The sequence below is a fragment of the Opisthocomus hoazin genome, chromosome 1, assembly GCF_030867145.1.
Source record: "Opisthocomus hoazin isolate bOpiHoa1 chromosome 1, bOpiHoa1.hap1, whole genome shotgun sequence".
Taxonomy (NCBI): Eukaryota; Metazoa; Chordata; class Aves; order Opisthocomiformes; family Opisthocomidae; genus Opisthocomus; species Opisthocomus hoazin.
The window spans coordinates 155437829-155453193 of NC_134414.1; the positions used below are offsets into that span (position 1 = coordinate 155437829).

General features: G+C 43.3%; 1 protein-coding gene across 1 annotated transcript in view; it reads left to right on the forward strand.

The window, feature by feature from the left end:
* Window positions 1-15365, forward strand: part of LOC104334099 (ephrin type-B receptor 5) — a 74665-nt gene that overhangs the window by 13854 nt on the left and 45446 nt on the right. Inside the window, exon 2 of the mRNA XM_075442735.1 lies at window positions 4377-4595. Within this exon, the coding sequence (XP_075298850.1) occupies window positions 4502-4595 (94 nt within the window). The 5' untranslated portion in view covers window positions 4377-4501. The remainder of the gene's footprint in view (window positions 1-4376; window positions 4596-15365) is intronic.

Genomic DNA, 15365 nt, shown 5'->3' on the forward strand with positions numbered 1-15365 from the left:
CAAAGCGTTCCATAGGCTTTGAGTGACAGCTTTTCACAACAGCATTGTGAGATTTATCCTAATGAGATCCACGAATGTGGCTGCAAGGGCATCTCGGTGGCGAAGGAGCAATTATAGTAGGAGAGAACTGAGGGGAGAGGAGGAGGAAAGGCCTCTTGCTTGCTGGATAACACTATCATGGTTCCCTGTTTATAATGAATGAGAAGAAGTGTTAACCCCGCTTTTTGTGCTCTGCCTAAGTGTGATGAATCAGTGTGCAGCACAAATTAATTGGCGTAGTAGTTTATTGACTCTCCCAGATGTTGTGCTCATTTATCTTTTTAATGCTTCCCACTGTGAGATAACATTAAGCTGTTATGAGTCATAGTGCAAAATGTGTAAGAGGAGGAAAGACTGTGCCAGCAAAGGTACAGCATTTTCTCTCTTCTGAAGAATTTTTGAGGTGCATTTATTTTGCATCTAGATGCTTTGCTTGAGGAAGAAGTATGACAAATATGAGGGAAATCTGTTGAATCAACTGTAGCAGAGGGAAGCTATACCCAGAGAATGATTTCTACTGCGAAAGCGGCCCGGAGGAGTCAGTTAACAACGAAGGAGGAAGGAGCATTGTTCCAGCGGGAGGAAACCAGATGATTTACAAAAGTTCTTGGGACAGTTAAGAAGAATAGGAAGAGTAAAAACCTGGCATTGTTACGATTTCAGCTTCTATAAGTAGAACAATTTAAGATACATACAAACACTTTGTTGCAGAGGGATAGATAGCTTTTCAAATCTGTTGCAAATTCAAAACAGGGATTAGGTAAATTCATGGAGAGATACTAAAGGGAATGGATTGGGGTATACTCTCCAGCAACCCTAGTCTTGTATTTGAGGGTGCTGGAGGAATAGTAGAGGAGTGGACCACACAGAGGTCAGACTTGCAAGCTGTCTCCAAATAGCACCTCTTCCTGGCACCAGAGACACAGAGAAAACTTGGGTTAGATGGACATTGATCCGCCTCAGTGTTCCTTCTTGTGTTTTGAAGTGTAGTTTGCACTAAAGCACGAAGAATTGTTATCCTCTTTACTGCACGTTCAAAACCACAAGTGTTCTTCCAGTACAGAAGGCTGTCAGGAACTCTTGATGAAAAACTGACACTTTTTATACTGTGTTGGCAACCCCGTTGTTTCCATTTGGCTCTGTGCCTCCTGGGAATGAGATACTTGGACCAATATTAGAGTTGAGATTTCTACAAAGTAGCGCAGGATGGAGCATCCTCTCCATAGTGGATCAAACTCCTCTCAGCTTTTAGGGAACAGACTATTGGAACTGAACTTAGATCTGCTGTAGGAATTGGGGGCTACGGGACTAATAGTTCTTCCCGCTGCTTCTGGTTTGCTCTAATTCCACAGAACTCAAAGGAACAGCTACATTCCATTCATGGAGAGGAAGAACCTGTCAGGCCCTCATCTTTTCTCCAGGCATCTTGTACAGTGCCTGAACAATCCTAGCTTTTTTATTAATCTTCAAGGCATGCCTGAATTCCTCCTGCAGAACCCAGACACATACATGGTTCAGATGAATGCTGAATTGCTATTTAATGTCGGGTTCTGCAGGTGGTATCTGTCGGAGGGGAATAGGGTCAGTGTGCATTGCTTTCTGATCTGTGACTACATATTGTCTGTATATTAAACTAGAATTCTGCCCCTCTACTCTCCTCTGGTGAGACCACACCTGGAGTCCTGTATCCAGCTCTGGAGCCCTCAGCACAGGAAAGACATGGAGCTGTGGGATTGGGGTCCAGAGAAGGGCCGTGGAGATGATCCAAGGGCTGGAACACCTCTCCTATGAGGAAAAGCTGAGCGAGTTGGAGTTACTCAGCCTGGAGAAGAGAAAGCTTTGGGCAGACCTTATTGCAGCCTTTCAGTACTTAAAGAGGGCCTAGGAGAAAGATGGGGACAAACTTTTTAGCAGGGCCTGTTGCGATAGAACACAAGGGGTAGTGGTTTTGAACTAAAAGAGGGTGGATTTAGACTAGACAGAAGGAAGAAATTTCTTACAATGTGTGTGGTGAAACACTGGCACAGGTTGCCCAGAGAGGTGGTAAATGCCCCATCCCTGGAAACACTCAGGGTCAGGTTGGACGGGGCTCTGAGCAACCTGATCTGATTGAAGATGTCCCCGCTTACTGCAGGGGGGTAGGACTAGATGACCTTGTAAGGGTCCCTTCCAACCCTTCTATGATTCCGTAAGCTGATCAGGTGTTGTAAGAGAGGTGTGCAGGTAGGGAGAGGAGGACAACAACTGGTTTCCTTGGAGCCAGAAATAGTTTTGTGTCTGCTTCATGGTAGTAGGTTTTTTTTGGATAGATCTTTTTTTGTGGTAGCAAACTGATTTCCTCCTTGTGTATTACCTAGTAATTTGAAGACTTTGGCCTGAGATCCAGCAGCCAGAGCGTATTTGGGTTCTGTTTCTTGCTCTGCCACTCAAGTTATGTGACATTGAGAAGGTCTGAATTGTGGACTGTTTTCAAACCTGTAAATGCATGCAGTCCCATTGACTGAAATGAAAATTTTCCTCAGTGTATTTGACCTCTGTTTCTGCATTTATTTGCCTTCAAAATGAATGTTTAAAAGTCCCCATCTCTCAGGAGTTGGCTGGCCTGAAAAAAAAGGGAGGTTAGGTGTTGCGTGTTACAGATTGACTGGCAGTACTAATGCTGAGTATGTACGTCTCCGTGTAGAGTCGTCATGCAGGCTGGATTCTGGTCTGCCCAGTCCTGGTTTTGGTGGCTCAGGCAGCAGTCTTCAGCCTTGCTGCTGGAGAACACTGCTATGTGCTTGGATAGCTCTTTCTGTAAAGAAGGGTTTTCTGATCATTCAGAATGTTCTCCTTTTTGCAGTGTCATCCAGTGCTGGTTTTCTTTTGTGGTGTGTATATACTTCATAACCTAATATGCAGTAACTGCATTACATCCATCCTCTCATTTAATCTTCATTTTTCCTTAGTTATACTTAACTGATTTTATTTTTCTCTTTCCTCATAAATCATGAATCAAAGTTTTTGCTTCTTCCTAAGGCCCCTTTAGTTTCCTTACGTTTTAGTGATGCCCAGGGTGCCTTTGGTTCATCTGTGTTTGGTGCTCCAGGTTCTCACTGGGGATGGTGTAAAAGAGAACTATTCCATCCTGTCCAGTAATTTCTCCCCCTCTTTAGTAAAGCAAATCAGATTGCGCTCTGTTGCCTTTTCTTATACTCCCCAGGCTGCTTTCTTCTTTGCTGCACTGAACTTGCTCGAATCGCCCATTGCTAGGTTGTCAGATAATTGCAGTGAGGCCGCCCCTTTTAATTACAACTCTTCTCTCCCCTATTTCAGCCAAGTTATTGAGCCATTTCTTTATATTGCCTGAGACATTTTTCTTTCTCCTTAGCTACGCTTCACTGTCTCACTGAAGACATTTGAGTGTTTTCAATGCCCTGTGCAGAGAGCACCTAAAGAAACAAAACATACCGGCTTTTTGCATGTAACCTACATATTTCCATGATATTTCTCTGGTGAGCTGGGAGCTGGGCAGATGGAGGCAGAAACATCTTGCTTAGCAAAATTATTGTGCTGGATCGATCTAATGCTGTGCTGGATTGGGCTACATGCTGCTCCGTGACTGTGAGATGTGCCTTTATGTCCAGTTCTTGGTGGTAGTGGTGGAGTTCTGTTTGGTTTTGTTTGGATTTTTTCCCTGCTTAAGATAATAAATTTGGACTTGTGTGCTTTTTCTGGCTGTAACGCAGGCTGCCTGTGTGAACTTAAATATCACGTTTGCATCCTCATCTACGACATATTACTGGGAAAAATACTGTCCAGCTTCAGTAGTAGTTTGTCATGTGTTTGAAGGGACAGAAGCCTGTGTCTGAAATGCAGTTACACGTGTGTCAGCAGTGCGGGTCTGTATTGTTCACAAATGGCAAAAACCTCCTGTCAGGCTGCTGCCCTGCAGAGTCCTGAAAGCCAAAGTGTGGTTAGAAGAGACAGAATCTGGAAAGCATACAAGGGAGGTGGAATGGAGACCTGCCAAGGGACATTGCCAAAGGTGCAAAGGGTCACGGTTATAAGTAAAATTACAGCCTTTATGGGGGACAGATTAACGTTGATCTGGGAACCCCCTCTCGCTGACGCCGTGGATGTCTCAAAATCTGTGTGTACTGTTAGTGTACAAAACAACTGGAACGGAAGCCTGGAGGGGTGGGAGCTGTGGGTGTATGGTAAATACGAAGTCTGTGCTACTCTTTTTCACCTGTATCTCAGGAGCAGTAAATGATGGAGTAGATGTGTAAAAACTGCCAGTTCTGTATTATTGTGACCTAATTTCTGTTTCCACGTTCTGTTTTTTTCTTCACCAGTATTTCTGTATGAAGACCTCCGTGCTTTGATTTGGGAAGATACTAAAACACTCCAGGAAATCTCTGACCTTTCCAAGGGAGTGGTGCGTGTTTTTTGGAGATGGTGGTATCTACAGAGAATCTTCATGGATTCTAATGTTGGCACCAGTGCAAGCAGAGTGGCGGGAATGGGTTGGCTCTGGATGGTCTGCTTCTTTCATCTAGTCACCTCGCTAGAAGGTAAGAAAAGAATTTATGTAATACTACAATTTATCAAAGTTTTCTCTAGAGAAAAAAGAAGTGTGGTTGTCCTAGGTTGGGTAAGCATTGAGCATGTCTTCTGTTTGGTGGGTGATCACTATCTATCTCATGAGATCTAAAAAGGTATTAGTATTGTTTCTAGTGGGTCAGGCAAACCCTTTTATGAAGGATCATTAAAGAACATTTTACTAGCTATCTCAGAAGTGACCGAGTCAAAGAATAAACTTTTTGCCCCAGGAATAAGCTCCTTGTTTATGCTTCGTGTGTGTTTGATTGGTGTGTTCCTGTTCCTCCACCATGTTTGTTTTTTGAAACAAGCTCCTCATGTTTATGCTGTTCTACAAGGCAGCATTCAGTGGTCTGAAATGAGGAATTTTTGTCTCTGCCATCTGACCAACTTGCCTCATATAATAGACATGGAGAGAATGCTTTGCATTAACAAGAAGAGGCGATTTGTGTTGAGCCAGCAGAGGAGAGGAAAGAGCAGTAAAGACAGGATAGAGAGAAGGTGGGCAGGGGAAAAGAGAGACCAAGAAAACAGGAGAAGAAAGAACAAATGATAGGAAAGAGGGTGATGAGAGCAGAAGATAAGAGCTATAGGACAGAGCTAGAGAGGGGCACAGGTATTGTAAGGCATCCTCTTGTTTGTTCCAAGAAAAATACTTGCAGCTAGGTGTGCTCAATGAACTGCACTATTTTGTGATGAATATTCATCTCTTGCGTATGTGAAAGGCTCTGAAGAAGGAGAGGAGGAAGAGAGGAATTCCGAGGGAGACAAGGAAGGAAAGACCTAGAGGGAGGGAAAGGAGAATAGTGTGAGATGTAAGAAAAAGAGAGTGGAGATTGCAAAGAAAAAATTACTGTTTTTTACTTACTAATAATGAAGAAGGAAGCTTGTTAAAGCATCCCTTCTCTTAATGGGAGGGGAACGGAGTGAGGGAATTCAGAGAGGAAATAGTTGGTGTAAGGTTATAATACACATTCTTAGATCTCTGCAACTCTGTTAATTGCTGATTTAAAAATGATTTTACGAAATATTGTGTTATTCCTTAGTGTAACTGGTAGAGGAACTGAGATGGAAAAGGGAGAGGAAATGTCCGTTCTCTACAAATATGAAGTAACTCAGTGATGCCTGCAGGAACTGACATTTTTGGAATTCAGTCATCACTCAGTGACTCAATTTTGGAATTCAGTGATCACTGTGAGTTGATAAAGATAAAAGAATTTAGAAAACACTGTGTGGTACAGCTTCACGGATCACATGGTTGAATTGCCTGGATTAAACAGGACAGTAAAATGCTGCTTGTGGAGTAAAGCAGGACAGTAAAATTCTGCTTGAAGTGGTAAAGGTGCCCATGAGCTGAATTTCAACTCTCAATTCAGAGTCAGAGGAGTCAGCATCTTGCATTGTGACTGTACTACATGGTCCTAGGGTTGTGCTCCAGAGCATCTTGCATCTCAGAGACAAGTATTTTTGTTGTGGTCAAAAGGCAGAAGGGGAACGAAAGTCTGATGATAACTATGTAGAAAACTTTGCTTTACTACAGAGTTATCCATAGGGAAGAAAAAAGGCTCATGGCCATTTTGTTGCCTCATTCTTACAGATGATAGAAACTTGAAATTCAGGTTTCAGATTGAAGTTGAAAAATATAGGGAATATCCAGTTCGGTCTTTAGTTTTTGTAAGGTTTCGTAAAAGTTTTAGATGATGTCTAAAATACATTTTGCCTTTAACTGAAGAGGATTGACTGAATGGGAAAAGTGGTCCAGGTAATTTTTCTTACAAGTGTTTCACAGGCATTGGAGTTAGATTTAAACACTCTGAATATGAATCACTTTTTTGTCTTAAACTAAGCTTTGTTTGAAAGTTTCTGACAAGACGTCCTGGTTTCAGTCACAGTATTGATCAAACCTTAATATGAATGGTTAAGAAAAGAAGGAGAAGCTGTAGAGAGGGGAAGAAAAGTAGCCAAAGGATTCAAACCATCTTTCTGTGCATTATGAAGACAGCAAATACTTTTTATGCAGAATGCTTTCCAGATATAAGGAACGCAGCACCCTTTTACAGGACCTAATGGGACTTTAAACCCCTTCGTGACTCAGAAGTAAAGAAGTTCTTGTAAGCAACTGGTAATGTCTTTGTTGTTATTGTTGTTTTTAATGCATAAAAAGGAATCATTAGGCTGAACGTACTGGATACAGATCTCCTATTTGGACACACTGATTTCACGAGGAATGAGCATGTCAGTCCAGAATTTTCCAGACGCAATTTTTAGACTAGAAAAAAACCTGCATGGGAAGCAGGAGGGAAAGCTGTTTTGGAAACAGAAGACATTTCTAAAATTACTATTTCAGCTTTATAAGAGGAAACAAGATTACGCAAAAGTTTTCATTACGATTGCATTTCCCAGTGTTTATGGCTCTGCAAGGGTTTTGAGGTTTTAGTTTGGGGAGCATTATTTTTGAGCTACAAGCTGGATGAAAAAATAGATTTTTTCCTTTTTCTCAAAAATACTTAAAGAAATACACAGATATTTTATTTCTGTGTCTCTATATGTATGTAATTGATGTCTACAGTTTATCATTTAACATTTTTGTAGATTAACCTTTCTGACTGTAGAAGTTAGTGAAGCATACAATGTAAAAATGCCTGATGGGCTATGGTCAAAATAGCTGGGAGTAAGTCGTAACTTGCTAATGAAATAGCTCTCACTAGGGCACAGAGTTGATTTTTCTGTGGAATATTAGTTTTGGTTTGACTGACTTCTAAATGTTTACAGCTGTAAACACAAGCAGAGTTCATTTTGCAGAACTCATTATGTGTTCCAACGGAATGATGTGTTCAGCATGTGAGTGACTGCATTTATTTTACAACAAACTGTCCAGCCTGTAGAATGGCTGGACAGCCTTTCTAAATATCTTCCAGAAGATACATATAGAGAAGATAATTCTTCTGCTCTGGTAGAAACCTTTTGCATTAAAAGTGTCTCCTTGGCAAACGGGAACATGCAAGAAAAAGGTTGTAAGTTCAGGCATTCTTATTTCATTTTTCCCCATCTTTCCTATTAACTGGTTGTTAATGTAGTGATTGCTCAAATTGACTTGACTTTGAAGTGGGGGAAAACTATGCTTTCCTCAAAGGTAGTCTTCAGAGTAAAAAATACCATTGCCTTTGGTTTCGTTGTGTACAAAGAAAGGTTTAAATGGATATGATTTTACTTTGTGGGGGTGGGGGGAAGTTGAGTTACTTTTTACTTCAGTTGCTTGTGATTCACATTAGTTATTAAAATCCTAGCAAAGATTTTCTGTTCTGTTCTTCCTGCTTCTTTCCTGACACTTCCCTGCATGCCAAAATCTTTGCCGCAGCTTGGAGAGCCCAGGGCGGAGGAATCTCCTGTTGTAGACACTCAGAAGGTGAAAGGGACTGGGCTGGATGTGCAGCTGGTTTGTAAGAGGAGGAGTGTCTGGGTTATCGCGTTGCTCAGTCTCAGCAGCTCCTCCTGATTTTTTTTTTCTCCCGTGATAGATCACCATGTAGTCCCCCTGCTAGGACATGCCCGTTCCCAGGTATGTACCATAGCCCTGTGTGAAACTGCTCACAAGCTGCAGGCTAGCTCTCGCTGCTCAGAGGACGGTAGGACAGCAGAGGATGTTCATGCTGCAGCTAATGCTATTTATGTTCAAAGCTAATTAAAGCTTCAAAGAGAAGGAACAGCATTCTTGTAATATACGATATCTGGGACTTTCAGTATCTACTTCACTGAAACCTTGGAAGGCCCAAGCTCACTGTTTAATGTTTATGAAACAAAAAATAAGCAGGAAAGCATAGATAAACTTCAGAAATCACACTGTACTGTCATCAAAAGTATCCAGTTTGATGGCAGTGGCAGTTGGATAAGTTCTAGACTCAGTAGTGGGCATTTGCAAAATGAATCTCCTAAGCTGTGGAAGAATATATATTATATTGTATGACTAGGAAAGTTCTAGATAATAATTTAATTTGATTGCATACGCAAAGTTGAAACTAAGCATTTAATGTAATTTTTTTTTATTATTCCCTGATATCTGCATTTCGTGACATCAGCAGAGGAATTGTGCAACATGCTAACCCTGGCAGTTTCCCTAGAGCTTTAACAAAATAACAGAAGAGGTAGAGAGAAAAACACACAGTCATTCATAAAGCTTAAAAGCTGTGCTACCTTGCAAATAGCTGTGTATTTCCATATCCTAGACCATTTGGCTGTCATTTCTATCTTTCACAGATGGTACATAACTCCTCGTTGGGGTGTCAGAATCCCTCCATTTGGATGACAGCTTTGATGTTCTGATAGTGTCAGCATTTTGCTCTGACATAGCGAGTAGTTAAAAAATATTGTACTTCATGGAACTCACTAAATACATATCCCATTGGTTCCAAATAGCTTTTTTTAGCAATTGCATATGAGTACAGAAGTAATACAGGAACATTCATTGCAGGAATGACTTCACACTATAGATTTATCCAAGAAAAAAATCAAACTCACTTGTCCCATATAGGTTGGTTTTAGATATATTCTCTTATACTAGAAGGCATATTTTATAACTCCATAGCTTGTTCTTTCATGTTAAGTCATAATGTAAGAAAGACATTTTTTGTTAAAAAATAACAGCAGTCTTTCTATTGAGTGGTTATGAACAAGTCAGACTCTTTGGCTGTTTCTGTTTGGTTCTTTACTTGTTTCATCAACTCATTCTTGAAAAATGAAATACTTGTCGCAGTTGCCTATGTCACTAGCCACTGATATATTACTTACTTCAACACAATAACTGTTCAATTTTGAAAGAAGTTCTAGCATATTTATGGCTTCACAAAGGTTTCACTGCATTCTGTCTCCAAGTGCTAGCCCACACGTATAAATATATTTGTTCAGTTGCGTGATAAAAGGCTTGTCTCTCCGCACTCAAAGGAGCACAGAAGAAAACTGAAAGGCAGGGGAACCCAAATAACCTGACAAAGAAATAAGCACCCTGACCCAGCTGCTCCCAGGGCTGTCAGAGGAGTGTGGTCAGCCCACTGGGTGGGAGCAGAACCCATTAATGTGAGTGCTGTGGTTGGACCCAGCAGGCAGCTAAGCACCACGCAGCTGTTCGCTCACCCCGTTCCTTTGCTCATGGCCGTGTGTTCATTCTGTGACTCTATGGTCTGGTCGTTCCTGGCACCAGCTTCTGATCCCACAGATAGAGAGAGTCTTTTGCTGTCATCTCAGGATCAGCTTTCTCCTCAGTGGCTGTAGCTTGCCTAGACTTGGGCTGTAGAATTCCCTCTTGCACCACAGGAGAAGTCAATGGCAGTGGTCTCTGGAACGCCTTGCAGATTGAGGAGGGTTACTGCCAGCAGGGTTATGGGACTTCTTATGGGATGTAGGGAAGGTCATCTGGGGCTTCTGCAAAACTTACTGTGGGTTGTTTAGGAGAGGAATTTTAGGTGGGGAAAGGGAGGGATCGAGGTGGTTTTGGGGAGGACCAAGTGTGAGAAAATAGAGACATAAGGGGCCAATCATGTATAAACAGGCTGCTGATCAGTATGCCTGTCAGGTCTTGACCTGCACCTGTACACCACAGCCTGTCCTATCTTCCTGCTAAATTAAATTTTTCACTGGTTGCATGGATGAGGGGGCTTTATTTTGTGTGTATGTGTGTGTATGTGCAGGAGTGTCAGTCTGCTCGAGGGTAGGAAAGATCTGCAGAGGAACCTGGACAGGCTGGATCGATGGGCCGAGGCCAACTGTATGAGGTTCAACAAGGCCAAGTGCTGGGTCATGCGCTTGGGTCACAACAACCCCATGCAGTGCTCCAGGCTTGGGGAGGAGTGGCTGGAAAGCTGCCCGGCAGAAAAAGACCTGGAGGTGCTGGTCGACAGCCGGCTGAACATGAGCCAGCAGTGTGCCCAGGTGGCCAAGAAGGCCAACGGCATCCTGGCTTGGATCAGGAATGGTGTGGCCAGCAGGAGTAGGGAGAGGTGATCATGCCCCTGTACTCGGCACTGGTGAGGCTGCTCCTCGAATACTGTGTTCAGTTTTGGGCCCCTCACTACAAGAAGGACATTGAGTTGCTGGAGCGTGTCCAGAAGTGCAACGAAGTTGGTGAAGGGTCTAGAGAACGAGTCTTAAGAAGAATGGCTGAGGGAACTGGGGTTGTTCAGTCTGGAGAAGAGGAGTCTGAGGGGAGACCTTCTTGCTCTCTACAACTACCTGAAAGGAGGGTGTAGTGAGGCAGATGTTGGTCTCTTCTCTTAAGTAGCTAGCGATAGGGTGAGAGGCAATGGCCTCGAGTTGTGTCAGGGGAGGCTTAGACTGGATATTAGGAAAAATTTCTTTACTGAAAGAGTGGTCAGGCATTGGAACAGGCTGCCCAGGGAAGTGGTGGAGTCACCATCCCTGGAGGGGTTCGAAAAACATGTAGACGTGGCACTTTGGGACACAGTTTAGTAGGCATGGTGGTGTTGGGTTGATGGTTGGACTTGATGATCTTGGAGGTCTCTCCCAACCTTGGTGATTCTGTGATTCTGTGGTAGGGATACATAACGTATATGCCAGCAACTGGAGTTGAACCACAGGTCATAGGGGCCCATGTGTCGGTGCTGTCAGCAGCTACAGACCCTGGAATGGATGAAAATAAAGTGCCAGGAATGGAAGTTGGACCACAGGTCATAGGATCTGCGCATCTGTGATGCCAGTAGCTGGAGTGAACAAGCTTGTATGAGTGAGTCTGTGATCTCTAGGAAACAGCAAGCCAGACTAGCCGGTTAGTGTAGGAAGTAGGTTGGGAAGCCACGGAGAGACCAGAGTCCGGGGGACGAATGAGACACCTGTTTGCGTGTATGTGTCTCTGTGAGCAAGACATCTGGAGGAGCTATCTACTGAGAAGATCAGGAGGTCCGGGCCAACTACTGGGGAGACCATAAATTCTGGGGGTCCTTTGGGAGTGCTGTCTGTGTGTTGTACATCTCTGTTTGCGTGACTGGTGAGTGTTTCTGTCTGTCGTGGTCTTCCTGGCTGGCTGGCTGCGTATGTGCAGTGCCTACGTGTGTTTGTGTGTGCATGTCCGGTGGGAATACCCGTGCAGCTTTGCTGTTGGTTGGACCTGGGGACATGGAGCAGCAGCAGCCTTGCTTATGTAAGGTTACTGGATTGGGCAAGCCCTGACAATATTTTTGCACAAGCCCAGAGAATGCTTTCTCTTTCCAGCCCTCCTAGAGAACGTTCACAGTCTTCCTACTTGTTCATGTTCAAGGCATGATCGTACGAGGCAAAATAAGCCCAGTAATGTTTCAGTTCTTTTCAAGAAGTCTGTTAAGCCAGAGAGCTTTGCTGCTTGGGGCATTCAGGTGCATAGCAAAGCAAGCTCTCTGAGTGTTGCCTCTTACACTAGTGCCCTTTGCCTTGTCTGCCAATGCACATGTGCAGTTGGGTATATTCTGACTTCAGCTGGACAAGGCCTCGAGCAACCTGCTGCGATTTAGCCTGGCCTTGAGAGGGGTGTTGGTCAAGGTGACCTCCATACCTCCCTTCTAGCTTGTTTCATGGTGTGATTCTATGGGCTGGTCATTCTTAGCACCAGCTTCTAATCGCACAGGTAAAGGGATTCTTTCGCTGTCTTCTCAGGATCAGCTTTCTTCTCAGTGGCTGTAGTTTGCCTAGACTTGGGTCGTAGAACTCCCTCTTGCACCACTCCACTGTTAAGACACTAAGGACAAGCGTGCCTCAGTCCAGAAAGCTGTTAGGCTGTCTCTGCAATCCAGAAAGCTGTTAGGCCATCTCTGCCTTCATGACTGTTGTCCAAGGGTCAGTCATGCTGGGGTGAATTACCATCTTTGTGCATCAGGGGAACGTTTCGCCTGTGACACATGCATTAAAGTGTCTTGCTTGAACGTATATGCTAACCAAATCTGAAAATCATTAACGTGCCTAGTCTGAACAGCCTGATCTGTAGTAGCAACTTCCAACCTCTGCCCAGCTGATCTCAGCCTGATCTGTAGTAGCAACTTCCAACCTCTGCCCAGCTGATCTCAGCCTGATCTGTAGTAGCAACTTCCAACCTCTGCCCAGCTGATCTCGATGTTGACATTGTAGTATAGTGCACCCAAGAAAGAGATTGGCTTGTGGTCTAAGTATAAACTGTTACTAACAGAAGTCTTCAGGATTTTTTTTCACCCATTCTGGCATGCAAGAACAGAGGGCACTGAAATGAGAGTGTAGTTAATTCTGAATTTTGTTTTACAAAGCATGTAATGAGTCCATTTGATTCTACTATAACAGGTGAAGTGTTTTTTTAGTTCAGGGAAGAGAAATAAGGAGAATCTCTCTCCAGCTTTTTTTCTCTCCTTTGAACTAAAGTAACAGCCTTGGTAAGAAATTGGCATCTCATTCTCCAAAAATGTAAGATTAAAGCAAGAGTCAAAGAAGAATTGTCATCATTTCATGTGTTTAACAGCCTCCTGACTGCTCTGATGCCTTGATCATTCCTTGTTTCTAATCCAGAGTGGAGTATTGTTCAGCTGATGCTCTGAGATCACCTCAGTAAGTGTTGTCTGTAGCAGCAGCATGGACTGTCCTGGGCCTGGGTCTGATCTGATCTTGTGAGACCCTTGATCTTGAGCCAGATAGAAAGGGTGTAAGCCATTTTTCTTCCAGGTTCGTGAATTCAGCTGAACAGTTCATTGCTGTCTGCTCTGAAAAACAGCAGAATGCCGGTCTGGCCCAGCACAGTGAGGATGTGGGGTGCTACATCGGTACTAATAAAGTGGCAGAGTGGCTTATACCTGTACACTGGTATGTAGTCATTCATTCTGCTAAATTATTGGCACAGTCATGGGTTTGGCTCATGCCAGCTAACCTTCTCCTAAACAGTACCTGGGTGTAGGCCAGAAGTTAGGATGGACCAAGGACCATTCCCGAGAGATAGTTGGGATGCAACCGTGCACTTCTGTGGGGTTGGAGTTTATAGCCATGTGAACACGAGCCATACTGTGCCTGTTGTCATCAGAATTAGAGACCAATCTGACAGCTTATTAGATTTATGAGTGTACATACAGCTAGTGTGACTGGAGATCTGATTTAAGGTGTAGAGCCAGTAGGAGAGGGAGAAAAAGAAAAAAAATAGTGAGGGACTTTTGACCGTAGGTTGCTAAATGAGACTTATGCACGCAACATTCTTGTATACTTTTCTTATTTTTCTAATGCTTCCTGACTTAAAATATTCAGTGTGAGAGGGACAGTTCTGTCTGCTTCAGGCTGCCTGTATCTGCTCACCTGTGAAATATTCATGTGCTTGATAAAGATTACCTTGCTTACTGGTGAGAAGACGTCTGGAGAATATGCTTCCTGCTAGTTGTGGCAAAGCCAAGGCTGCTGAGCAAGGCTTCTCTGTTTTCTCTCTTCTCCTTTCCTTTCTCACTTTTTATCTGTCTTTCCATGCCAGATAATTAACTTTTCTCTATTTTACTTTCTCCTAGAGTTTCCATGGGATAGTTGCATTATACTTTGCTAAATGGGAGACTCAGACCTGATTAGAAAAAAAGTTCTTTCTTTGTTGAAAAATGACCTTGTATGTTATTCCAGCATATCAAAGCCGTGTTTGGAAACCCAGTGGCAAAGTACTGACATCACAGAGCGCAACCCCTGCTCCAGACTGTGAAATTTAGACAGTAACGTGCATGGGGGAACGCCAAGTCCCTCTGCTGCCAGGACAGCCTGGGGTAAGACTATGTCTGAAGCAGGCATAGGCCTTTCACAGATGTTTTACCCCTCAGAGGAGCCACCTGAGCTGAGCCGTCCTTGAGTACCGAGCTGCTCAGCATTTCCTGAGGTCTGTTAGGTGTTTTTAGTGAGGTTGTGCTTTAGCTGTAACCAGTAGCTCTTTCCAGTTCTGGCAAGCCAGCTCAGATATTTTGCACTGCTTTTGGAGCAAGGAACTGCATCGGCTCCTAAGGAAGGTCTAAAAAATATATGCTCTCCTATAGCAATAGAGGGAACATCAGTTCAGGGTCACCGATGAAGCCTGAGGTCTGGATAAACTTGTTCACTTGACCATGTCTGCGTTAGGTTGAGTCGAGTCTTTCCTTCCTGCTGGTGAACGTGAAGTGAATCCCCAGGAGCATTGATAGGGACAGTGAAGTCAGCAGTCCATAATGGGGAAATAGAAACTATTGAGGATCTCTCCTGTGTAAAACATGGGAAAATCACATCGTTAAACCTTTTCAAGGGGAATAATGAATCCTGTTTGTCAAGAAGATGAATGTTGCTGTTGGGGTTTGTTTTTTTCTGTTTGCTTTTGGGTTGTTTTTTTTAAACAAAGCAACAAGGTAGAAAAATGAAAATTAAAATAATCAAAAAAAAAGAGATGGACTTCCTAAAATTTTAGAAAAAGCAGACAGTTGTACAGTATGTATCAACACAGGTAAATACCTGTTTAACAGAGTCTTTTTCTTCCCCTATGTCCTCACTATAAAAGCACACAGCAAAGCACACATGCGTGCCAGTAACTTCCAGGGTCACCTCGGACCCTGACATTCACTTCTGCAGAATACTCTGTGTATAGCTAGCACTGTCACAATCTCTTCTGTATTTCTTTGTACCTAAACAGAGAATAAGATCTCCAAGAGCAGTCAAGTCTAGTGCCTGTCTCCAGTGGTAGATTCAGTAACAACTGAAATGCAGACTGGTTGGGGGAATAAGCTAGGCCTGGGAAGTGCTGTATGTACTCTGCTCCT